Source organism: Melopsittacus undulatus, chromosome 5, assembly GCF_012275295.1.
Source record: "Melopsittacus undulatus isolate bMelUnd1 chromosome 5, bMelUnd1.mat.Z, whole genome shotgun sequence".
Classification (NCBI taxonomy): domain Eukaryota; kingdom Metazoa; phylum Chordata; class Aves; order Psittaciformes; family Psittaculidae; genus Melopsittacus; species Melopsittacus undulatus.
Window position 1 is genome coordinate 11,555,786 of NC_047531.1, and position 26,656 is coordinate 11,582,441.

At 44.1% G+C, this 26,656-nt stretch overlaps 1 protein-coding gene across 5 annotated transcripts in view; it reads left to right on the forward strand.

Annotated features, from left to right (window-relative positions):
- PRICKLE1 (prickle planar cell polarity protein 1) overlaps positions 1-26,656 on the forward strand; it is a 63,996-nt gene that overhangs the window by 31,799 nt on the left and 5,541 nt on the right. The window contains exons 1-4 of one of the 5 annotated variants that reach the window (XM_031048054.2): positions 11,971-12,140; positions 22,913-23,092; positions 25,321-25,434; positions 26,267-26,404. In XM_031048054.2, the coding sequence (XP_030903914.2) occupies positions 22,961-23,092; positions 25,321-25,434; positions 26,267-26,404 (384 nt within the window). In that variant the 5' untranslated portion in view covers positions 11,971-12,140; positions 22,913-22,960. Of the gene's footprint in view, positions 1-11,970; positions 12,141-17,131; positions 17,195-17,446; positions 17,596-18,502; positions 18,520-22,912; positions 23,093-25,320; positions 25,435-26,266; positions 26,405-26,656 lie in introns of those variants that run through there. The other 4 variants (XM_034063153.1, XM_031048053.2, XM_031048055.2 and 1 more) reach the window with 4 other exon arrangements.

Here is a 26,656-nt window from a genome sequence, read left to right on the forward strand (position 1 = left end):
AGGGTTTATTTTGCCCTGGTCAATTTTATTAAAGCCACAGCATGCCTTGTGTTACTGGCATGCACTGAGGAATACTTGTGTTCCCTGCTGGCTAAGGTGAGGGAAGTGCAGTCTTTACAAGGTGTCATGTGTTGGCAAAAAGTGCTCTTACAGCTTTGCTGCTGGGATTGGTCCAAAGTATGTGGGGCTCTGCTGGTATGGTGTAACTTACTGGGATGTGATAACATAATAGCTTTCATTTCTATCCCATGCCCTTCTTAACCATGCTTGCATAAACCAGGCATGGAAGGTCCAAGTGAAAGTTTCCTTTTTGCATCTGAAAGGAACTAGAGTAACTAGAAAAAGGATAATTCCTTCAGTGAAGAGTGAATCTAGTCCCTGTCTGAGTTTAAACTGCTTTCTAGACTTAAAGTTTAATTTAATCAGTGTGTCTGTGCTTTCAGCAGACATGCCTTAGAGTAGATGGACTTCGTTTGCTGTAGATCATGTATGTAATCTGTGGCCTGTTGATCAGACAGGAAATGTTTGGGATTGAAAAGCTTCCTGTCACATCCTCATTCACGTGAAAATGAAGCTTCTTACTGTTGCAGTCTTTTCTGGCACATCTTATTACTGGTGTCCCAGAGGTTACAAGCTAACAGGTCGAAAGAACTGCAGTGCAGACCTTTGAAAAAGATTGCAGAGCTCCTTCCAAAGGATGCTGCTCCATCCAAACAGATGGTTGGCCTGAAAAAAACAGGGCTGGGACTCCGGGACATTGCTCCAGAGAAAGTGGGAAGAAAGCTAAGTGAAAAAGAATTTTAAAAGTTTAATGATGTGCAAATTTCTTTCTCTCAGGGCAGGGGAGTTTTACTTAAAACATGTGGTTTATGTGCAAGGAAAGGTCACAGATCAAATGCTGGGAGAGGTCTGAGGCTAGTCATCTAAGATGTAGATAAAGGTACATGCATCCAGCGCTGATGCAAACTGGCAGATGTTGGATGGTCGCGTATGCACCTTAACATGTGTGATCGATACCACATGATGCTGTGATAACTGGAGAATGACCATTTTGTCCACACTGATTGCACCCAGTCTCCTTCATTCCATATAGTAAGATAACAAACAAGCCCTGTGTCCCTTTAGTCATCTGCAGTACTGGCTCTCCTGTCTATAGAGCCAGCTTAAAATGAATCCAGACTGGTGTCATTCATGCAGCTAATCAATAAATCTTCTCTGAATGTCCATTCCTACAGCTTTTCCTCAGCCATACTGCTGTCAGCATGTTTTCTTCCAATGGAAGGACTGTGGGATATAACCAAGTTCCAGGCCTTGGCTCCCTGCTACAGCAAGTTAGTTGAAGTTCATGCTGTAGTAGTCCCATTTCTCTCTTGATTAGGTGTGGCCTTTTGTGTACCTAGTTAAACATGAGGACCTGTTTTAGGAATAGAGGCACATGATAGATTTGCTGCATTTCACAGGACTTATTTTATTACCTGCTTTTCATTTGCCTAGTGAAGACTGACCTCTGCATGAAAAAGTCTGTTGGATACTGCTGGCATAGAGAACTTGGCAAAATCAAAGCATTTACAGCATCTATATCTTTGAAGTGCCTGTTTAATAGTGCCATTGTCATGCCAGTTGGAAGCAACACTTCTCTTTGCAATTGAAAGGCTCAGCAGAGCTAGCTGATAAGCACTGGTGCCCTGCTGGGAAATTGACCCTTTGAACTGGGAAGAATCCCTCCAGATAAGCAAGTAATGGAATTTTTATCAGGTCTTGCTTTTTATTGTAGCATGTTTAGAGATGTCAGTCTTTCTATGCAACAGAAGTGTTTTCTCTCTAGTCCAGTAGGCGTGTGGGTAATGTAATATTCATGCTTTAAAGATGCTGCTTCCAAGCTTGGAAGCCTGGAATAGCTGTGCTGTGCTCTCACAGAACAGAAAGGAAGCAATGACAATATAACTTAAATAATAAATGTATGTTGATTTAAGAGCCGAACTTGCTGAGCATCATAACTCCCAGGGGAAAGGAGTTGTGAGGATATACTTAGCATCTTCGTAGAATATATGTAACATTTTTTTCAGTGTTACATTTCCTCACTTTTTAAACTATTTCACAAACCTTTGTTTTCATTTCACTATAGAAATAAATATTCTCTTTACATTAAACCTCATAGATAGGTTTGTCTCTAAAAATGTAACATTTGTCTTAACAGCATAGCAATGTTTGCAAGCAAAGCACTGTTAAGCACTAGGCTTCTTCTGTGCAAGTGAGAATCTGCTTTCATTTAAAGCGGAGATCAAGCTTTTCAAGGCTTTTCTTTCTAAGCCATAAAACTGAACCATTAGACTTGTCTCAAATATCAGTGCCAAAAAGCAAAAAGAAGGAAAATACAGTTCAGATTTGACCTGGTTTTGAGCATTGCTATGTCCCTGTCCTGGACTATTGATATTGTCAGTGTGACCATCCCAGGAAACCACAGTGTGGGTCCTGTGGCAAAGCTGCTGTTGTCTGTGGGAGCTGACTTGGCTTCGTGTGTTCTGGACTGCGACATTGCATATTCATCCTGCACAATCTGTTTGGCAAAGAAGCCGTCTCTGGCAAGCTACACATAAGTGCAGATGGTTTGAGTTGGGAAGTTTGGGACAATAACAGGGAAAACATGGCTCTATTAAATACATCAATCTGAACAGATCCATCTCATGGACAACCTGTGGAACAAAAGGAAACTGTAAGGAAGGGTATTGCGAAGTGATGTGGGAAGCTGCTGCTGTTGCAGTGGGGGACGGGACACATTGCTCTGGGTACAAATTAATCAAGTTCAGGCTGACATTCTTTCGTGTCAGGTTTCCCCTTTGGTCTCCCTGAGACACTGTTGCAGTGGAAAACCTTTCCCTCCAAGTAGTTTTATCCCACTTAATTGCTCTTTAAAAACGTGCTTTATTCTTACTAACAATATAGCACCGCTGTGTTATATTAATCAATTTGTAATTTAAAGGAGGGGGGCAGGGGCTGACATATGGCAAATATATGCTTTAGTTCTGGTAAGCACATGATTTTGAAGATAAACAAAGCTGTTTCCTTATCCTCAGCATGTACTTACTTTGTTTTGCTGATAATGAGGAAAAATTAACACTATTAAACATGATTGAAAACAGCAGTATCCTCTGAAATTAATATCCGTGTGTATGACATTGAAAGTCATTTTGCTTCTTTGCATTTACTGTAAACTAGAGCCTAAAATGTGTTAAGAAAAAAATGTAACCCCAAAAAGTATTTTCAAATCTAATTTTGTTTCCTTTTCTGTCTTGTAACAATGGTCTTTCTGCATTTTCTTCTCAAATATATATAGTTAAAAGCTATTTTTATTAAAAATTGGATTCTATCAAAAAGTTTCCAAATGATGGATGAGTTTCTGAAAGTATTTTAAAACATAAATGTTTTGCATTGAAGTTTGCAACTACTCCCAGTACTTGGGCTGGAATAAATCATGGTTCCAAAATTCTGTTTTATAAAGAAACTTATGTAAGCCTAAAAATTTGGGGAAGGCAGCAGTTATTCTGCCATTCCACATTTTAAGTGTGTTTATTAAGGTCAGTGGAAGATTCCTCAGAAGCCCAAGACTACATCTGCCTGGGCAGTGTTTCATTTAGCAGTAACTGCCCCTGAGACCAGGTGCCAGGCTACCCAAATCCACACTGCATATCCCTTTCCCATAGTTGCACTGTGCTGTGTGCCCCACCACATACTTCTTTTGCAGGGACATTGCTGTTTGGTGGATTGCCTTTTTTTCCCATTCAGTGTGACTGAAATACTCATGAGGGAGCTGACAATGCGTGTTGTGTGTGTTGAGGTACTACATGAAAGCATGGGCAGAGTAGTTCAAAGCCTCTTTGAAATAGCACTGGAGCACTGTGGTGAAATCCAAACCCAACTCTTTTCTGGCCCACCTGGTAAGAATGATCCATGGCCTTTCCAGTATCCCACACACTGTCCAGTAGTGCTCATAGAGCATACCAGTAGTGAAATGGTGTCTTGAGCTTGTGCCCTGGCCCAGTTTAATTTACCAGTGCAGAGACATGGCTGCAGTGTCCTTCCCAATCAAGGAGGGTCAAGGTACTTGAAGTACCTCTTGGCTGGCTGTATTTGGCACTGCGCAAGCTGCAACTGCACCAAAAGCTCATGGCTCATGTCTTGCTGGCCTTCCTGGCCTGTGCTCCAGCTGGAGAGCTCTCCTGGGGTGGGGCTGAAGGCTCTTAGCACTGTTCCCTAGTAAAAGTGCTCAGTGTGACCTGCACACTACAGTTGTCCACTCAATCTGCTCCTAGGGGCTCCCTTCCTGGTGTCTCCAAAGGAAACAGTGGGCTAGGAGTCCCTAGAACACCATCCCACACCTACAAGATAAATACACAGGTTATTATGTATACACAGGACATGAGAAGTTAATCCAAGAGCTGGGATGAGGCAGTGCTATAGTGGGTAACCCTTTCTGAGACTCAACTGTGACCAGTGGTCTACCCAGAAATAAAGTTGGGCACTGCTGCCTTACAATAGTTGAAAGGTAGCATCATCTCTAACTCTTCTCTGAAGCATTCTCAGTGAGGTCATGGGAGGAAGGCTGAAGCCATCAAAACCAGGAACGTAGTTCATAAAGATCTCTGCTGTAACCTCAGTCTGTTTCCCAGGTTTGGGTCTGTTCTCAGTTTAAAATATAAGACCCTTTTTAATATAAAGCTTACCCTCTGAAGTGGTTTTCTGTCCATCAAATCTGACTTTGTGCCCTGGAGTTGGAGGAGAAAAAAGAGAGCAAGCAATTTGGAGACCTTCTGTGATATTTTTTTCCCTTTATCTTCTTCATATCTCTTTCTAGCTGTTTCCATGGACAGAGTTGTAGATGTAAAACTTTTTGACCCCTTGTTATTGATCATATGATGCTCTCCTGCAACATGACTGTATTGTGACCAGGAGAGAAAAAGGAGTGGGTTGTGTTATGCTTCTTCATCATTCTTCTGATTAATGAAGTCTAATTTCTTCTAACCCCTCTCATATGAAGGTTCTAGCTCTGCTCTTTGAAACAGATGTATAACTATGACAATAATTAGGTCAACTCCAGTGACTGAACTTGGCTTGCTCTCCCCAGAGGCATTCTCCTGTTCTGCTTACATTGGTGCCTAGGAGCAAGAGAGTACCGTGCAGGGCAAAACATGTTATTTGGCTGGAAAAATGGATACAGTTGCTGCATGGCTCTCCTGGAGAAACCAAAACCTTTACTAATCAAGTTTGAGTCATTCAGAACAAACTAAGCTGATCATTGTCAGTATTTTGTGGATGCTGCTTTGCAGGTAACTTGAGGCAGCAGTGTTTTCAGCATTCTTGTGTCATTGCCTATTATCATGAAACATGCTTTCTTGTAAAATAACTAGAATTTCTCCATAAATTTGAATGGTGTGACATTAATTTCTCCACTGTTGTGAAAAGCTTTGCTTCAACTGAATAATGACAAGGTAATGAAATGTTTATAATACAGTCTTGCACTATTTCACAGTATTGTCAAAGTAGAGTTCAGATAAGTAATGCACTTTTGCCAGAAAAGGTGCGTCTTTGCATACTTTGTCAGCTGTCCTCATCTGAAAGAGTATGTAAAGATTCTGCTGGGGGTCTGTTGGTAGTTGCAGGAAGGTGATACTAAACCTTGATTCATGTTCAGGGACCTGAGTTTGTATTGTGCACTCTATTTTCATAGCTGCTGTGTCTTTCCTACAATGTTCTGTATACGTCTACTGACACAGGAGCTTCATTCTGTTTCCTTGATTAGAATTGCAAGGGTAAAGTACAAGTGTCTTGTTGAAAAAATATGACTAGATTTGATTATTTGGCAATGGGTGCACTTGCTACTGCTTAGAATAACTAAGAAAATGCACAGCTCTGCCTCAGGTACTCAGTGTTGTCCCAAAACCAGAATGCCCCCTGTCTGAGGGATTTAGTCTTCCCCAAGACAGACCATGTGCTTAATTATTGCCTTGCTGTTCAGAGCAGAAATTGGCCTTCTAAACGATGGGATTTGCTTTGGGTTCTCATTAAGTGTTGTATGTCATAGTGTGACACACAATATGCCCTGCAGTGTGTCATGTGCTATGATGCTAATCAACATTCAATACCAAAGGAGGAGAGCAGCTGCTCTGCAGTCAGCATGTCTGAACAGTGCTGTGCCCAGCAGGGTATCGCTTAATTCACGCTAATGGATAAAGAAGTGGCCTCATAACACTTCTGTAAATGAGGCTAATGATCAGGGGAAAAAAAATGCAAACTAGTTTTCATTTATTCATAGAGGTAGGTGTAATTGGAGGTAATAGCTGGATCCAAAAACTTGCTCTCCAGCATTTATTTGTTGATAGTACAAAATGTGAATGGCTTGTTCTACTATTTGTCTCTTGTGAAGTTATTAACTCCACACAGAAGTTGAAGTATGTATGATCGTAAATCCTCATTGAGAGTTACAGGGCTTAATGGGGAAAAGTTACAGATAATTACATCTTCTAAACTTACCTCAGTTATTTCCACTGTGTGGTAACAGGGCTGTATTGAAAATCCACTGCTGGGAGGATCAGCATATTGATTCATTTTGACCTTTTTACATTAGCTCCACTGTAGACTAGAGAAATCAAGAGGAGGCAACCTGTCCATTGCAGTTGTGGCAGATGAGTAATAAGATTATAATTAGGTATGAAGGTCTTACTTTTGCATCTAAGCTAGGGGACTCTTCCATGTTATACATCATTCTTCCTCATCCTAGTGGCACAGCTGATGCCACTTGATCATTTATGTCTCGAAGAATCAATCATTTGATTGATATGGTGGCATAGTCTAATAGTATCAAGCAGGAGTTGATCTAGCTGCAATTTTAATAAGTCATGATCTCCTTAGGTACTTTAGGCTGTGCCAGGTGCATGCTTCTGACCCCGCACTAGCTGGTTTTGGCTATGCAGATTTCTCCAAGAGTGGTCTTCCTGGTATGGTGAGTAGTGAAGAAAATTCAGCCTTAATCTCATTTACAAGAGGAAGCTCAGAAACGCTTAAGGCTCTACGGTCCTGACACAGAGCCAGTCTGGGTTGGTATGGGCATTGCTTATTTTGTATAGTGTAATGTGGTGCAAACTAGCTACATAAAATACTGTGAAAGCTGGTTTTACTCGTGCTGAGCGGGCACCTCTCTGAATCTTTGCATCTTAATGAAGTCGTGCCACATTTTAGGTACTGTATGATCAACACACCAAGAACTGATTGAGTCCAATCCAACTGCGTAATGACACCAAGTTGGATGAGAAAGTAGTGGCAGTGCTCAAAAAGGTCAAGATTCTCCATTCTGTAACTGAAACCTTAACGAAACTGTAGCTAATTTAACTAGGTTGTCTTTTTAAACCTTTTATCTTTTTTCTCTTTAATAAGCCCATTAGTAATCTGTTCCGGTCCTCTTTCTGTGAATGGAACTTACACCAGTCTAGAAGCATGTGCGGGATATCCGTTGATGAAAGCCAGTCATCCGAACCTAAAAAGTGATTCTTGCCCAAATCCCCACCCTGGTTTTTATTGGGAAAAGTGTTTCTTGCTTTAAAACTTGGCCGGTACAAGGTTCAGAGTACATCATGTGTAAATAAAGTCCAGGCCAGCTGTCAATCTATTGCATTTACAAAACAATGTAATTGTCACTGAATTATCATTGACTCATCACTTCTGCTTCTCAGAGAATTATGAAGGAGTACCACTGAAGAGAAAGTAGATGATGACTGAGGAGGGAGGGATGTGCATGTAACATAGAAATCCAAAGATTACATCAAGCTGGAGAATCATGTGTACATGGCTGTTGTGAAACATTTATTCTCATCTTTCCTCTGCTAACTAATTGTCTGAGAGTTAATCTTGTCTCAGCAATGATTGTTGTCAACAAGATAGCAAGTCAGGAGAATACGCAAGTGTAAAGGTACTGAATCGTTGAAAACTTAAACTAATACAAACATACATGAACATTCCCAGGACTTCTTATAGACTCTGTATGTGACAGTTGCCATTTCTCAGACCTGTAAAAATACCATGTCTTGACAAATCACCTGTCAGACATATCTGAAGTCATGCCAAGCAGCTCTGATATTAACAGGTTTTACTTAACAAAACCTGATCTGTTGAAATTTAGGGGTTTGCCTTGAGTTCACATTGTTATCTCAAATATTTGCTTTCAAAGCCTGTTTAAAAAATAGCAAAGTGTTATGTAGTGGAAAGGTTGGATGCTTTTCTGCTGCCTCTTCCTGAAAATGAATGAACTTTTTCTGTAAAAACTGCAGAATTGCAGAAATTAATCTTGAACTACCTTTGTGAAAGTGCCCTGACACCTGAGCAAATTTCCTCAACCTCTGATGTTGGATCTCACAGCAATGGTGAAATGCTTCACTTCATAGTGGCTGGATGCAAATACATTCTCAAAAATGGGGATGGAGGTTGTTTATTCTGGAAGCATGTGTTGTTTGTGGCCATAGATTGCATTAGCACTTGTTCACTTCCATTAAACTCTGGTAGTCTTTCAAAGCTAGGCATTATTACTTCAAGGGTCACATCCAAAGGAATCCATCCTCCTGAACAAGCTGGTAGGAAAAGCTGGGACATGCTGGCAAGCTCAGGTGGGTGTAGCTTAAAGCTTGGAGGCCTCCAGCTGAGAATTGGGTGTCAGGTATTGTCAAGCAGTTGCTGCTTCAGCAACTGATGGTACAGTAAGGACTTAAGGATAAATGGATGCTTGTACAAAGGTCATTTGTGTCAAGGGTACTATTTGAGTGTTCTTACAGCAATCTTCATTTGTACTGTGCTTAATACATAAGGTTTTTCATTACTATAAATAATCTAAAAGCTTTTACTATGCAAACATTTCTGTGACTACAGTTAAGGAAATACATGTGTATTAGAGGCTCCAGACTTGTCTATAGCAATGTCACGTTGGTGATGAGGTGAAGCTTGCTGTTTAGGGGACTTAAACTGATTTTCCCTGTTGTAGTTACAGTTAAGTATCTTGAGAGTTTGTGTGAAAAGGGTAATGACTGCCAACAAATGTAATTAACTGGATTTCTATTTGAATATTTAACTGAGATCTTTGCTGTTATCCTGCTGAAAACCAGACATAACTTGCATCTTGAACAGACCCTGCCTGGCCCACCTGAACTCTAAATGCAGTGGAGATGTAGAGAAGGAAAGGAGCAACTACTGTATCTCTAAACATTCAATCCTATCTAGCTCTGTGGTGAAGGAAATACTTGGAGGAGAAATTGGCTCTTTGGACTGTGACTTTGCTAGGCCTGGGGTTTTTATGGATATAGCACTTGTTGCCTAATCTTTCTCCTTGGTTCATACCTGCGTGTCCATAATCCTGAGGACACTTGGTAGGCAAGGGAGAGAAGCGCTTGTGAAGCCATCTTCCCTGGCTGCGTTTTGATGTGGTTTTGATGTATCGGTGTAGTTATAATCGCTAGCTACTGACCAGGAGTGGGACTGTCCCTCTGGGCTTTCCTACTATCCCCTCCCTAACACTGACAACTGTACTCAACTCATCCTGCAACAAACCAGTTCTGGGAGCTAAACCAGCAGAGAAAACCTAATCATGCTTGAGGGGAGCAAAAGAAGAATAAAGGAAGGATGTAACCACTCAGGCATTCCTGACTGTTGAGCAGAAAGCCTGCTTGGGTTTCTCAGAAAATGAGCTGAATCATAATCCTCTAGGAGAAGAGCCAGCAAGCTTAAACCTTGCATGTTTACCCCACATCTTATTTGGTCATAGATAGATTAATGTTAGTAAGGTGAAATCTGTACTAAGGACAAAGTCCTTTTAACATCGATTTTTCCCAGGCATGTAAATGGATGTTGGTTTGGTGCCTATTTTGGGGTAATGGATTACATTACAGCACTTCCATGAGGAAACATGGCAGTGGGAATATTTTTAGCAATATGCCAGCTTACAGAGATTTCTAACTCATTCAAGAAGGACATGGGAGTGAGGAGGAAACCTTTGTGGCTCTCACAGCAGGAACTTCAGTTAGGTGTTCAAGGCCAGGCTGGACAGGGCTTTGAGCAACCTGATCTAGTGGAAGGTGTCCCTGCTGTTGCCGTGGGGGTTGGATCTAGGTGATCTCTAAGGTCACTTTGAACCCAAGTCATTCTATGATAGGTGGAAGACTGTCTTATTCCTCTTCTTCCCTCCCACCCAGGGTAGGAGAGAATAACAAGGGGAAGGAGATTTTGGGTATCATTCCTGTTTTAAGGTACTGACAAAACACAAACTCATCATAAAACTGCATTCGCGTATTGAGTCAGGGTGTCATCTGGATGCTGCCTAGACCATGAGAAGCCTTCTTAAACATGAAAAAGAAACACTGTAAAAGTCAAGAACTCAGTAACAACATCAGCTGTCCAGATAGAAGAGGGATGAAACTGTTGAGGTAGAAACCTCTCCAGCTTTAAGACAGGGTTTTTTGTTTACTGAACAAGAAGTGAGAGGACTGTTCCCATGCTTACCTGGATAATTATTTAGCTGTTGAATCTTCCTATACAAAAGACTGAAACACTTATCTTTTTCTGGTGATGCTGTTTGGTAGGGTTTCGTGGCCTTCAGTCTTGACAGTTCATCAGTCTGTTAGTCTCTCTTACAACTGCTGTGCTAAAGCAAGCTAATAAAGGTGTAATGCATCTTGTTATCCACCTGACATTTATTACATCCTCCTTGCATCACTGTCTGCCTTGAGGATGGCTTGTGAGATTAATTTGGTAAAATATACTAATAGTTAATCTAAGCATTGTTCTCTGCCTTGTGTTTGTAGTGTGCTGTGGGTATGGCTTCTGGAAAGTGGCAATGTGGCACTGCTGGGTACCTATTTCAGTGACTGCTAGATTTCTTTCATCATGCAGACTTTAAGAAAGAAGAGGTTACCTCAGACCTTTGAAAAATCTCATCTTTGGTTTAAAACCGAGTTTTGTTTTCTCAAGATGAAATGCTGCTGCAGCAGTAGTAATCCTCCATGTCAAACACTGCCTTCTCTTGAAATCAGACACCTGGGGTTTCCTCCTAAATTTGGGCTGTTGAAAAGCATCACCACTGATAGAGCAGACTGAGTGTAACCAGAGCATTACTCACACATCAAACCTGTACTCACAAAGGGCTCAAAATACTAGTTTAAATGTTAGTTTCTTTACATGGATGCCCTGCTCCTGGGGTAGGTCTCCCTTTCTCTGTCTATGTGTGTTGACCGTAGTAGCAGAGCCGCACAGTTTGCATGGTTTCCTTTTTTTAATCTAAATCAATTTCCAAACCAATTTAGATAAATTGCGAGGAGTCCTTCGGAGGCAAGGCCTGAGAATGGGTCTTGACACAGATAAGAGTGACATCATTCATCACCCGCACAGGCTTTGGCACAGTGCTTGGCTGCAAAGTCCCTCCATAAGCAAACAGCGCATTAACACCGTGCCCATTGCATAATGGTGTTTGCGCTGGGGTGTTATTAAAAACCCAGGCAGAGATTCCACCCTGCGTCAGCCCCTGCTACCAGCGCAGCGTTGCAGACGCGTGCTGTTGCAATGAGCTCTGTTGTGCCTCGTGCAGCCTGGGAAACGGGTGCTAATGAAGCGAGGGTGCTGGTGTGGGTAGGAGAGTGCCGCTGGCACCCGTCAGCCGGTGGTTGCGGCGGGTTGTGGGCACCCAGGTGGTTGCCTCTGCCCTGTGTGATTGTGGGCTGTGTGGAGCCAATTATGATAAAATCAGGGCTACTCCTTCAGAAAAGCCTGTGGGGTTAAGAGTTTCCAGAGACAGCAGCAGACCTGTCGGTTCAGGAGCAAGTCCTGGCCCGATCCAGCGAGGAAGGGCATTTTAATGAAACTTTAATTCTTTGCTGCTGAAGCAGAGGAGGATCCCGGGTTTAAAAGGTGTTGTTGGTCTTTAGCTCCGAGCGCACTAGGGAAAGGAAATAAAGTAAACCTTAGACATGCATTCCCATCATGCGGTGGCTTATGCTGCCCAGTCCTCAGGGCAGCTGGCATAGCTCTCTGCTGGAAGCTGTTCAGGCGCTGGTTCCCTCCTTGATGCCTGGTTGCTGGATGCCTCTGAAGCTCCCTGTGCTGTGGTTTGGCAGGTAAAAATTAGCATTTTATTTTAAAGTATTATCTATTTTCCTGGTGCTACTTGGTTCCTCCTAATTTGTCTGATGCTGATGTGCCCATTAGATGTTACCACTTACTTTCTACAGTTGTGTGGGGCACTGTCCCTGGTCTGTGCACACTGAGGCAGGCAGAGGGCAGACTGTTAGGATCACAGGGAATACAGCAAAGAGTTGGAAACTGAGCACCCTGAAGTAGTCGCCTGTGGTGAGCAAAAGTCATCTTATCTGTATTTTTTAACCTGCTGAATTTCATATGCACTCTTCCTTTTAATCCCTGTAACTCTTCTTCTCTGTTGCATATCATCCATCTCCTGTCTTTTACATGTCTCCTACAGAGCTGGTTTTCTCTATATTTTAAAACTGGCAAACAGCCATCAGAACTCACAGCAGGCTCCCTCCATGCCCTTCCTTTGCAGCCTCAAAAATGAACACACAAGGAGACACCAGTCACTGACACAGCCGAGAGGCCCTGGTATGTCAGTAGCAGCACTGCTCTGCCTCTGCTCCCACAGCATGTGGTGATGTGCTGGTGGCGCCGGACTGCCCCGTTTGGATGAGTAGAAAGCCGTATTGAGCAGGGAGAGCACTAGGAGGTTTCTGAACATGCCAAGGTGAACATAGTTGAGCTTCACTTGTATGAATTTCACATAGATGAATTTTGTTTGAGTATTGTGGAGGTCAGGCTGTTTATGCGCCATCTGAGCAAGACCCTCTTGCCCTTGTATTTGCAAGGCCCATGACTCCCAGTTTTCACAGAAGAGAAAGAGAGAACAAGATTGACATCTGAGCTTGTAGCTCCACAAGAGTCCAGCCTCACAGGGTTTGATCCTGGTTTTCCCTTGTGCCAACACTGGCAGGTCCGGGAGAGTAAAGCAGCATTTTTCACTGGGTAGGGTTTTCCAGTAGATCAGCTCAGACCATGGTAGAAACACCTCCCTTGCTCATAGAACCATAGAATGGTTAGAGTTGAAAGGGGCCTTAAAGATCAAGTTCCAACTCCCTGCCATGGGCCAGGGACACCTTCCACTAGAGCAGGTTGCTCAAAACCCCATCCAACCTGGCTTGAGCACTGCCAGGGATGGGGCAGCCACAGCTCCTTCTAATACCTAATCTTAATTTACCTTCTTTCAGCCTAAAGCCATTCTCCCTTGTCTTGGCACTACAAGCCCTTGTGAAAACTCCCTCTCCAGATTTCTTATAAGCCCCTTTAGGTACTGAAAGCTGCTCTAAGGTCTCTCCTGAACCTTCTCTTCTCCAGGCTGAACAAGCCCAACTTTCAGCTTGTCTTCATAGGATAGGTGCTCCAGCCCTATGAGCATCTTCCTGGCCCTTCTCCGGAACTGCACAAGCAGGTTCATGTCCTTATTGGGGCCACAGAGCTGGACACAGTACTGCAGGCAAGGTCTCATCAGAGCAGAGGGGGAGAATCATCTCCCTTGACCTGCTGGTCATGATTCTTTTGATGCAGTCCAGCATACTCTGGCCTCTTTACTCCCTCAGGGCATAGTCTTGGGGCCACTGAAGGTGGGAAGGACCTTGGTGCTATAAACACATCCTAGAGCTCCCTGTGCTGTAGCCTGCAGGCAGGACCATACATGGTCAAGTCGCCATCCCTAAAATTCCTGAAGGGCCTACCCGACTTGTCAGGCAGAGGCTTTGATTTGTGCATAACGCCTTGGGGAGGGAGCAGTTGTAATTCCTACTCAGTGGATGACTTCTGTGTTGTCAGAAACATGCAAAACCTTTCTTGGTTTGTTTTGTTTCAAAACATGAAACCTGCTTTATTTTGAGTAGTTTTCTCATTGCCTTCTCTGAAAGAACCATTACTCACAGGTTGGTGTTTTTTCAGTTATTCCAGCTTCCATTCACCTTACTGCATGCTTTCACCTTTCCTAACTGACTTGCAACTTTTACTTTAAATGAACAGGTGAGGTGATGCTTAATTAAAACTTTTGGAGTGGAGGTGGTGATCATTAAAGGGTGATGATGTAGAGGGTGAACTCCTCCGTTTATCCACGGAACTAATCAGGCTTGAGAGGTGGGTGTAATACCACTGTCCTGCCAGCGAAGCTGCCTCTGAAGCACAAGAGGTTAATTCGTTTTCGGCTCCTTGGTCTCTCTTCTGTGACTGCCAACAAGGTAGCAATTAACAGTGTTATCTCGGGGGATGTTCCCTGATGTGGATAATTGCAAAGTGGGAAGCCACACTGATACGCTTAGTGAATTCCTTACAGGCCAGAGAACACCCCTGGCCTGGTCAGTGATACAAGAAAGTTGTTACCCAGACTAAATTTGTGCTAATACCTTAGGGCAAAAGGTTCCATATCGATTACAGGTCCCTGGAAGCATCCGGTTGTTTAAAGGATCAGCTCTACCCAGACACAGTCAAGAATGTGGAACGTGCCTTACAGGGCAAGTCAGTTTGTGCCTGTCTTTTTTTAGCTTTTGGGTTTTTTTTTTAAGGCAACTTCTGTAGCATAGTTTATGCTTCACATAGCAAGTATGTATGTTGTGTATTTGTTGTGTGAGAATAAGAAACATCTCATAGCAACACATTTGTTCCTGTGGAAGCAGCCCCAATCAAAAGAGATAGTTCAGGAATGACTTTCACAATTTACAAATGCCTAGGGGCATTATGACAGCTGGTTCTTTACCCTAACATTCAAGGGTACCTAGGATCCAGCATTTGAGCACTGAAACATAGCAAACCAAAAAAAAAGAAGTTTGAAACAACTGACTACTTGGAACACTTTAGCAAGGGCTGTAGTGGATTTAGCAGGAGTTGTAGCAGGGTTCATTGCTGGTACTTTCAAATCAAAATCAAATGTGGTGTTCACGCAGACAGTAATTTTAGGAAAACCTTATGACCGCATTATTTTGGGATAGAAGATCACAGTGGTTGTTTTTGGCCTGGTAATCTCTAAGTGCATTGCCCAGAACAATATAGTAGTTTCTGTGCTCAAGCCAGAAAAGTCCAGGAAAAAAGGCAGTGCAGCCAGCTGTCTGTGTGCACCCTCCAGCACTTCAGCGTCAGGGAGAGCGTTAGCAAGACCAGGGACAGTTTGACTGCCCTGTAAAGTAAGGGAATGGCTTGTCTCTGGCTTCAATAGGCTCTTGGTCAGGAAACTTTGCAGACTTATCTGCAGCCACTGAGGTGGTTGTGCTGCAGAAAGTCCCCACGTGAGATATTCTCCTTTCTGCAATGTGCTGTGCAGACGTGATGAGCCCTCGCTGTGGGGATCTACCAAGAAAGGTCAGGCACCCCTGGAAAAAGAGTAGACAATATATGCAAATTGTTGGTATTTAATTCAGTTGTGTAATGGGGGAGAATAAACATTATTCCTGACATTTCCATTTTTGATTAATGATGAATGGAGTTGGCAGATGTTCAGCTGGCCACCAGATGGGGTCTGCTCAGTCCAACAAATAGAATAGAAACAGTCGGGGTCTTGTAAAGCCAGCCTGACAAAAGCTCTGACAAAATCTCTAGTTCATCCAAGTGATATGCCGACTTTGACCTCAAAACAACTTAGTCGCTTAAGAATGGAGGTGGTACAACCAGAGCAACTGCTTATGGAAGTGAAATGGGCTGTGGAAGGATCGGAGCCGGGTAATTTGCTGGAGTTCCAGCAGATTTTTTTCCGCTGCAGGAAGCACTGACTGTGGCTTTGATTTTGTGGGGTTGGATCTGCCTGGGACCTCCTTTGTTCAACTACTGTTCCAAGTGTAATTGCCAGGACTCTGGGCACACACACCTCATGGCACAGTCGGTTTGTGATGGGGATCGGCTGGTTTTGACATCATTAACCCAGGAAGGGCTTTGTGACTTGGGATCAGATAGCCCAGTACTGGTGTGGTCCATCAGCCTGCCTGGCTGCGTCTGGCGATGATTAATCAGCAGTCAGGAGCAGGGCTAAGGCCTCTCCTCGGCACACCTTGGAGCTGGGTGGGCCCACGGGAGCAAGGGATGGGGACAAGGATGCAGCCGCCGGGCCTGTACCGGCGGGGCCGGCTCCCCTTAGTACCCTGCGGGCAAAGCCATTCAATTTAGAAGAGTGAATTTAAATGTATGTAAATTCCGTTCCCGGGGGAAGCGATAAGCGTCTGCGAAGTGCCCCGTTGCTGTCCCGCACAGCGGGGCCTGGCAGATAAGGGGCTGCGGGCAGCAGCACCTCGGGGGTGTACGGGGGTGGGATGGGGTGTCCGGCCGCTGCTGCCCGCTGCTGCCCACTGCCCCTCGCAGGGAGATGGGGTGAGGGTGGGGAGGGGCGGATTTGCCGCTTTGACCTCGAGATGCAATTCCCTTTGATAATGACTTCCCAAGGGAGACAAAGAGCGGAGGGGGGGGAGAGGAAAGAGGAAATTTGACCGCAGTGTTCACGGTTACATTCACGGTGCTGGGGGGGAAGGGGTGAGCTGCCCGCCAGGCTTTGAAGCCAAACAACCCCCCCCCCCCCCCCCCGGGGCTCTTTAGGCCCACAGGGGGTTGTGGGTGGTGTGAAGGTGAGGGCTGGCCGCTGTTTGTCAGCAGGCATACGGAAGGTGCCCCAGTAGCGCGGAAGTTAGTTCTCTGTGTATGAGCGGGGGCTCAGGCACCTCTTTCTCACTTGGGATATGCCAAGGGAGGCGGTGATGGACATCCTTTCGCAGTGGTCCCAGCTTCGCGCTGATCTTTATTATCTTTATTCATCCACAGCGATCTGGAGCGAGTGTTTTCCCGTCCGTATCCGAGTCCTTAATTTCTCGGGGCCGGGCCGGGTCAGCCCGGAGCACGGCGGCGGGTGCGGTGGGAAGTCTATTTCGGGCGTGACCACGGACAAAAGCGCTCTCGCTCACCCCACGTCCGTCGTGTCCCGAGCGCAGAAATTTATTGCTTGTGCAAAGGCCGGCTCGGTGCCCCGGGTGGGCCGGCGGAGGGGTCGGCTTCCCCTGCGCTCCCTCCCTGCCTCCTCCCCCCGCCCTGGGCAGAGCTTGGAAGGGAAGATCGCCGCTAGGAGGAATTCCTCCCGCTGCCTGACGGAGGAGCGGTGAGGGGCGCTGGGGGATGCCGGGGGGCAGCGGGCGGTGCGGGTTCGGGGTGCGTTTGGGGAGGAGCGCTCGGGAGGCAGTTCCCTCCCGCCCGGCCTGACTCCCCTGAGAGGGGCGGCGCAGGTACTCCCCGCCGCACTCCCAGCAGGCGGGACCCAGCAAGAGCAGGAGGAGTTCCCCCTTCTCCCCCTGCCCCTCTTTTCCTGGCTCTGGCAGCTCCCCGGACCCGCCCGGCGGGAGCTGAGCTCCGGCCCGACGTGAGCAGCGCGCCCGTCCCATAGCCGGCCGCTGCTGTCGGGTGTGTGGGGCTGCAGAGCCCCGGGGCTCGGTCCGAAGCAGCGGGGAACGCCCCTCCGCGCCTCCTCTCGCAGCCTCGCAGCTCCTTCGGTGCTGTACAGAGGTAATTTGAGGTTCCTTGCATCCGTTCTCCTGTGCGGTTCCCCCGCCCGAGAGGCGCTGTGGACGCCGGTGCCTCCGCGGAGCCGGCTTCGGGGAGGGATATCCGGGGGGTCTGGGGCATCTCTGGCCCACCACAGCGTCCTTGGAGCCTGGGCAGGACGAAAAGAGCCCGTCTATCCCGGCGAGCGCTGAGTGCCGCGGACGGCATCGCTCCGGGTGCGCTGGGATGAGCGCGGCCGGCGCAAGGGTGAATGTCAGAGCGAACTGGGCTATGCGCGGATTTTTTGGGGGGGGATTTTTACAACTTCAGTTTTGTGACTTATTGAACACTTTCTTGAAGTGTTTTCTCTGGAAACTTGTCTCAAATGAGGGCTGTGAGCCTTAACAAAGAAGGGTGTTGTTCGGGAGCCAACAGGTGACGGGGTGAAACCTGAGTCTGTGTGTACATTGGAGTAAAGTCTGGCTGCTGTTTAAAATAGAATTAAAAAAATCAATGGGAGACTGTAAAAGGCAAGATTTCTGTCTTTCTAAATCTGTACACTCCTCTCGTAAGGAGAGAGAGGGGGGAAGCATCCGTGAGAATACCGCTTCCTGGGCTAGAGGTTTGGTTCTTGCCCAACTGCAGCATGTGCTTGTATTTCCATCACTGCTACATCGTGCCAAGCATAATACACCCAAATCAGATGTGTTGGCGTGGGGCGATGCTTTGTCACGGCGCTTCCTCCTTTTGTTGATGCAGGTAGCCTGTCTGCGCAGTGCAGCTCCTCACCAGAAAATACCCTGAGAAGGATCCTCCAACCTCCAGTTGGAAAAGTTATCTTTGTGCTGGGATGCGGGAGGAGGAAGGCAGTTACCTCTTCTGTTGGTCCTTATAGGGCGGCTAAGGAAAGGGAAAGAAGTTCCTACTTCTAGGGTCTATCTAAAGGTCTATTTGCATGAACGGGCTTAGTTTCTTTCCCCACTGCTCTGGGTGCTTCATTACTCAATACATTACTTGTACTGTAGCTAGGGAATGGGACTTTCTAATCGTTCAGGTGATACGTACTGGAAATGGTCTTTAAATTATTAATAGTTATTTTATGGTGGTTCATTGTTGCTGTATTACACCCTTCCTCTTCTAATGTACTTATCGTGCACCAGGGATTAAATAAGCAGGTGAATGGGCTGGCCATGCTAATCTTAACTCGTTGAGCCTTCCCTGTGAATGGATGCATGTGATATGCATCTTGTATCCCCTATAGCCTTGTTAACAAGGCTTCTAACAAAAAAGTTGTTAAAACAATTTGCCCTGCAGGACAGAGTAAAACAGCAGGGGATGGGCGAGGAGATGTTTGTCTGTGCTCACAAATCCTGACCTCTTCTATCTGGTCAGGAGGGAACGTAATCAGTGAGCTGGAAATCCGAGCACAGGGAATAAACCTTCCTATGGTCTTCAGCTTTGCCCTAAGTTTGATATCCGACTATTTTGTGTACTAAGAGGTTTGTAACTAGTAGAAGTGTAGTTTGCCTTTGCTTCTAGGAGCCCAATGGTAATATGGCTGGTTTAATACATCAGTGGAAAAATGTATTAATTGCGTTTCTTTTTAAATCGAATTTAGCTGCTTAATTCAATAATGTTATTCATAGTTGTCAAGATGCCAGTGAAATACCTCCTTGTAGGCTGTGAGGCTTTTTTTGAGAGGTAGCGTTTGAACAGAGCCGAAACCTCAAACTGTTCCACAGACTTTAAGAAAGCAAAAACAAAACTTCCTTGCTGTGTTTGGTAGAAGTCATGGCAGGAATAGAAAGACCACCTTTCTACTCATCCCTCGGAAAGCATTTATTTTTTCAGCTGTTGTTTATGTTCATTTGAATCCTCCTTAGGATGTAATCATTTTAAACAGATCACTTTGAAGGATGAGTGCGGCTGGGGGGCAGGGAGGAAGAACCCTGTCGTTTTAAAATGCAAACCAAATTACACTGGAGCAGGAGAGGAAGGAGAACTCCTAAACAAGCAATTGCTAAAATAGTTGTGCAGATAGCCTGCTGTTAAGCTGGGCCAGTGCAGAAACCTCATGCTCAGTAACACTGCAATATCTCTGACATGGCGATGCTGATAATATATGGTACACTGTCAGTCGTTTTATAGCTGGCTTAACATTAAGGGGATTGAACTAGATGACCTTTGAAGGTCCCTTCCAACCCAGATTATGCTTTGATTCTATGATTTGCTATATGGTAATGTTTTTCTTTTAAAGTGAATGCTGTCCTTTGAGTAATCTTAGTTAACAAAGATTTATGAACCTCACTTTAAACATTTCCAATCACCTTATCTGGGGATGATCACTCTGACTGTAGAGTTACAGTTGGAGGTAAGGTATATTTTTCTTTTATTCTCTACCAGCCATGCTTTCAACCTGCTTTGTATCATTGGGAAATGGGCCTGTGTTTTTCTCTTGTTGGAGCTGGAGCATGTGCTGTCTGAAATGGATGGTTTAAAGGTGGCCCACGCAGGATCAGTCTCTGAGGAAAAGCAGTGTTGTCTCTTTTGTACCAATGCCTTGTCTTCCTTTGGAATTGGGCAACGCTCCGGCACTCACTTATCTTTGCTATGCTATGAAATCTCAACGTTACCCAGCCACACAGAAGTAGCGTGTAGCTTTAGTGTTCAGAAATCCTCAGAAGTTAACAAGTCTTCATGCATTCGGATTTTGGTTTCCTTGTCTTTCAAGAAAGGAAAGTGAGTCAGAAGTTAACCTTTGATCCTATGCAGAAAGGCTTTTGAGCAATCAACATGAAGCAATTACTCACTTACCGGTGTGCTTGTGAGTGCTGGGTGCCGTGTGAGCCAGTCGGGGTACAGCCTGCTTGAGCACCTGGGGACTAACAGAGCTGAACCCATCTCTGCCTAAATTACATTTCAGATCTGCTGCGTGTGGTGTGGTTGAGGTTGGGCTGCCTGATGAAGGGTTGGCAAGGGTGTTTCACCAAGTGACTCTGTTCATTGCTGGGTTACTGGGCAGAAGTCAGTCCTTGTAAAGTGCCAGTTTGGGCAACACAAATCTTACAGCAGTGCTATAAGGATTGGAAAGACTTGTTTGGGTGCCAGTGATTGTAAACCAGGTATCTGCCTCCTGACGGGAAATTGTAAAACAGTTCATCTGCTGCTGAGATCATCTTGGAAGGACTTGAGCTTCTCAATGATACAGTGATTTTATACTTAAGAATTAAGTGGGTATAGGTGGTGCAGAACACAAGCTGCCAACCTGGGCATCTTCATCCATCTGCAACAGTGAGAACTGTTGCCTTTTTTTTCCCCCTACTCGTTTCTTAACTGCATCCCAGTATTCCTCTGTCTTTCCTTCCTCACACCCTAGTTTATACAAGCAGTAACAAAACCATACCTGACACTTGACTTCATTTCCAGTAGTATGTGGAGACAGGAAACAATTTTGTACCACTTGTGTTATCATTTGTTTCTGAAGGAAAGTAATTGAAGAGATCTAGTATGTACCAGGATGTCTCTCTATTTTAAATGTACAGGACTGGGGGTGGTTGGAACTAGATGATCTTGAGGTCCTTTCCAATCGTAACTATTCTATGATTCTATGATTCTATGACTGAGCTTCTAGGACTGAGTTTGGGTTTACTCACCTTCCTTGACAGAGATTGCAATATGGTGTTGTTAAGCTTGGAAGCTGTTTTGCTAACCTTAAGTTGTTCAGCTAGAGTGAGATTTCAGAAGTTTGCCTGACAGCTCGCAAACATTGTAGAAACAGCCTGTTGTCAGGTTTGCTTGCCCCATCAAATATTAAATGAATCTCCTGTTGCAGTGCAGCTATGCAGTGTAACAGTGGTGGCATCTTAGCAGGGCACCAAAAATGGTTTCAAACCAGAGGCTTCTGGAATAAAGTTAACAAACCAGTTAACTTTTTTGAGCACTAGCCCAGTGGCAGAACGGAGTAATCTCATCTCTTTTTATTGAGTGTGGGAATGTATAGATGTATTGAAAACAGGGGTAGATAAGAGTGCATAATAGTGAATATCGTCATTCCTATGAGTTTCTAGCTTTGGATGCACGTGGCCACTTTTTATGGAGCTGGTTTGGGTTTATGTACTGAATCAACATAGCCTGGCACTAACCAGTTCCTCACACTTGAAGGAGGAGAAACTCCTTTTGAGTAACAGGAGAATACTTGGGCACACAGTTTTAAATCTATCTTTCACCTGTGGTCTAGCAGCAAGTTATCTTCTCTAAAATGATATTGATGAGGCTTTAAATGTAATGTGGGACCCACTGGAAGATTTTAGCTTGCTTTCCCCTTTAGACCCACCAGCAAGGTTATGTGTTGAGATAAAAGTTTTCTACACTGACAAAATTGCATCTGTGTTTAGATGAATAGGTGAATGAATTGCCTAAAACGGGGAAGGCACAGCTCATATGGAATGTTGTACTGTCAAAGCCAACTTGTTTCTAACCCCAGTGGTCAGGGTGCCTGTCATAGCAGGATACATTCCCCTTGCTTCTGGTTATCTGAATTTCATTGAAATTCCCAGTGTGAGTTTCCTAAGAACTTCTGTTAAAATTAGTGTAAAATATTTATCTTAATAAGCTTTTAAATGCAGAATGCTACAGATGTTGGTGAGAGCTACCTTTGCCAGTTGTGACTCAGAATGATCCCACTGATGCAAAGCTTTGCAGGCTCCATGAAACAAGAGAAGCATCTTCCTGTAGCATTTTACATTAGCAAAACAATTGTGATGTATTTTACAGAGCCTAATCTGGCATAGCTGGATTTCAGATACTTAACTGGACCACTGCCCTTCCGCTCAGATACAGCTAAAATGAAGTTCTCAAAGGAATCCAGCTGGATTGTGACGAACAGGATGCCACCTGCACAGCTGTCTTTGTCCAACAATTTCTTTAGTTTTTGACAAGTGCTTGTTGTGTGTTTTGGGTTACTTATCTGGTGGTAACAATGACTTCAGGAAGAGCTCATGTCATTCCTTTTGTTATTATCTGCTCAATGAGTCTTCCTCGATATACCTGTGTATAATCTGTGATGTGAAATGAGCCAAAGTGTAAAAGATGACAAGTGCTAATCTTGAATCGTTGGTTTTGCCAAACATGGTAGTGTGTGTCGAGTTTTCTTTTTGAGTAGTTGTATTTTTATAACTTTAAGCACTCCTGAACTGCTTGTAGTAAGTTGTAATGCTGCTTCAGTTATTTATTTGTCTGGGCAACACAAGGAATACTAAACTGTTGTAAGATCATTTACACTGATAAGTAGTTGTTGCATGTTCAAACTTATTAAAGCTCTGTCAATCTCTTCCTCCAGATCAATTGCTTGATGAGCTGCGGCTGAAATATTAAACGTTTCACACTTATGCCATTGGAGATGGAGCCCAAAGCCAATAATCTCGTTTTTGGGTGTCAGCGAAGCTCAACATCTGACGATGACTCTGGCTGTGCTTTGGAGGAATATGCCTGGGTCCCCCCAGGCCTCAGACCAGAGCAGGTACCATTTGCTGATGCAATTTTGAAGTAACCCTAGTAAGGACTGTCTGAGGGAGCGATATGCTGCTCCTACATGCCTAATTGAATTCTTACAAAGGTTAAAACTTCAATGCATCTAGAACTCTTCATTTCTTGTTTTGTTTCCTATTCCAATAAGGCTGTGTTTAGGGAGCCTAAAATCCTCAACACTGAGGAGTTTTATGTTCCAAATAAAGTTCCCAGTCAAGATCTTTCAATAAATACAGCCATAGAGGTACGTATTGTCAAGTCTAGAAGCAGCACAGAAATTTCTCTTTGAAATAAGTTACTAGGTTAAATTAAAGCTCATGGCATACCTTGTGGTGTTGTACTGCTTGGCTAGTGCTTTACTGCGCTTGTACAAGTCTTCAAATAATTAGGCATTTGACATCTAGAACACGTCCGTAACTACAGTGCACATAAACTAAAGTGTCATTGTGACAAGTAGTAATGTATTTTACACTTGTTTAACTAGTTGTACACTTGCCATTTGCTCATGACAGGATTTCACTCGTAAAGTCTCTGGAGCTGACACTCATGGGGTGGTTCCCCTCTCCCCTTTTTCTTTTATAACATCACAAACGTCGTGGCAGTGGGAGTAAAAGTGAAATTGTTGATGGGAAAGTTGTTATATGAGATTGAAATGGCCCTCTCATGGCATTCATTTCCTTGATGATACTGCTAACTGTGCTGAAGCTGTGCACTCAGTAATGTCCGGATCTCAGACTTCAGTGTTAAGTGGACAGACTGTACCATCTGCTGACGGAGTCAGAGCAACCCTTCTTCAGCTGGCAAGCTAATACAGTCTGTAGCTGTAAAGGTGCAGAAGATTTTGCTATGCAGAGATTTTCTTATCATGAATAAAATAATGAGTCAGCAGGAATTCCAAATTATGGCTATTTTTAGGGGAACTCTTTTTATCGCTTACTTGAGCATCTATAAGAATTCTGGTGAATCAGACCTGAAGGCAAACAGCAAGCTAACATTCTGCCAGAAGAATTAAATGCCCTAGAATACTCTCATAATCCAGCTAGCTCAAACTCACTTTAAGACTTTTTCCCAAGAAAGGTGACTTGTTTTGAGAGTAGTGCAACAAACTTAAAGGCATAAAGCATCTTTAAAACTTCACTTCTTGCTGCATGTTATCTTTCCTGCAGCTTCTTGAAATAAACTCAGTAGCAAGTGGGCTTACAGCAGACTCCTGATGTTTAAATTTTGGCTAAAGGAAGACCATGTCATGTTTTGTACAACCTGTCCCATGTCATTTTGATTGTTTCCTGAGCCAAGTGACTGATTACTGCCTCTTTTTCATCTGTCATGAACAGTAATAAGCTGTTGACCTGAGCATTATTTAAATCTAGATGGCAAGTAATATTTTTGCCTATAGTCGGCTCTTATTTACAGCCCCAGGCCTCGTGACAAGCTGGAAACCGCATAGGAAAAACAATAAATCTGTAACTGTTCCACAAAAATATGTTTTGCCATTGGGCTTTGTCATGGTGTTCATTACAGCTTTCCTGTCATCATTTTCTTCTGGGGAAAAAAGAAAAAGAGTGAAGATTGATAAATGTGTACCCCTAATATTAATTTCTTCATCAAAAGCCTGTGAAAATATGGTGGTTAATTTGCATCTGATTGAAATGTGGCTGGATCCAGCCTCCTCCCCAGGGAAGGATGTTTCCACCTTCCTACTAAAGCCCACATGGAAGCAATGAAAGCTGATGCTTTGGGGTGAACCTGATCAGCAGGAGACTACAAAACAGCTTTTGTCTCAACAATGTGTAAAATGCAGAGAGCAAATTAAATCTGTTTATATAGTGGCTGTTTTCTGGAAAGCTTCATGCCTTGTGTGGTAAATTGCAGAGGGAAACTTGGAATTTCCACGGGATTGTTGACCAGCCCTGAAGGGGGTGGGAATAATGAGAACATTAAATGTGCATAATTTATGATCCCCCCCCTAATTGTCACTGCAAATTGCATTCCAGAAAAGCAATTCAGCAGCTGGGTGCTAGTTTTATCAGAGACAATTCAGGTTTGCTGAGCTGGTTCATCTGGGTCTCGTATTTTCAGCACAAACCCTGTCAGAGGTCTAATGTAGCGTAACCTTCTTCCTTCTTAAATGAGACCTGAGATAAAACAGTAGCTGAAGGAGCTTGCAGGGCTTGGGTGATGTGTGTCCCTCAGTCTGAACAATGTGTTCCTCCTGATCAGGTCCAGCTGTATTTTGCCTGCTTACCAGAGGAGAAGGTCCCTTACGTTAACAGCCCTGGAGAGAAACACCGAATTAAACAACTTCTGTATCAGCTGCCACCCCATGATAATGAGGTAAATATGGAATTTAGGATGCACTGTCAGGGCTCAGGTCTCCCTGGTGGCTTTTATGTGGAGAATTACCTACCTGTGTATTTTATTACAAGCTTAAACTGTGGCCTGCAGTGGCATCTGACCTACAAAGCAGCACGGTGTGTACACTGAGCCCATTGTTTAGCTGTCCGGTTGGCTTGTGTGCAGATAAGAGCTGTCTGGAAGGACACTGCCTTTGCTTGTTAGGGAGGCTGGTGTCACTGCAATAAACTTAACACAAGTTGGTTTTATAGTGTTTGCAGCCACCCACCAATTACCAGGAACCTACAAATTCCTGGAATTGCATTGTAGCACACAAAAAGGATGCTTTGTGATAGTAAAAAGTTTGCATCTCAGATATGCAGTGCAATTTGGAGTAGAAGTGGAAATAACAAACAAGCTCTTTGTAAGGAAAAGGGGCGGGGGTGTCAATACTTAAGATCTTGTGTATACTGCAGTACTTAGTTGTGGGCACTTAACCATAAATCTAAGGACAATATTGTGGCTGATTTAAGTTCATTCCATGAATTTAGGGTAGCAGCAGGTTTTGGGTTGGCTTTTTAAAATCTTAGTCCCTGGCCGGACCACTTTTTATTTCAATATGGGAGTTTTTTTCCCTGTAGTACAAAATATCTCTCTGTACTTTGTGTTGTGCTATATTAGCTGAACACTAAGATGGTAGAGAAGATAAATTGCAGAAGTTTAGTGATGATTGCCAGCATGCCTGATGAATTTCTTGCATATATGCATTTACTGATCTCTTACTTTAAAAGCTCAGTGTCTAAAATAAGTTCTCCTGTGTTTTCACTGGAAGGTGAGATACTGCCAGTCTTTAAGTGAAGAAGAAAAGAAGGAATTGCAGATGTTCAGTTCTCAGCGCAAAAAGGAGGCACTCGGCCGAGGCACTATTAAACTACTCTCAAGAGCAGTGATGCATGCAGTGTGTGAACAGGTAATACTGCTGGTGCCACAAGCCAACTAGTGGGCTGAATAATGTAAAACTACAGTATCTCAATATTAACTGTAAGCTTGTCTCTCTGAACACCAGAACGCTGCCTCATACTGATGATAGGTGAAAAACTGGCATGTGCTTAAGAATGTTATTATGTCTGAAATAAACTCCTGTGCGCAAGAGGTTTGTTGATGCACAGTTTGTCTAGACCAAAATTGAAAATATTTTTTACCCCTCTTGTCAGTATTTTAT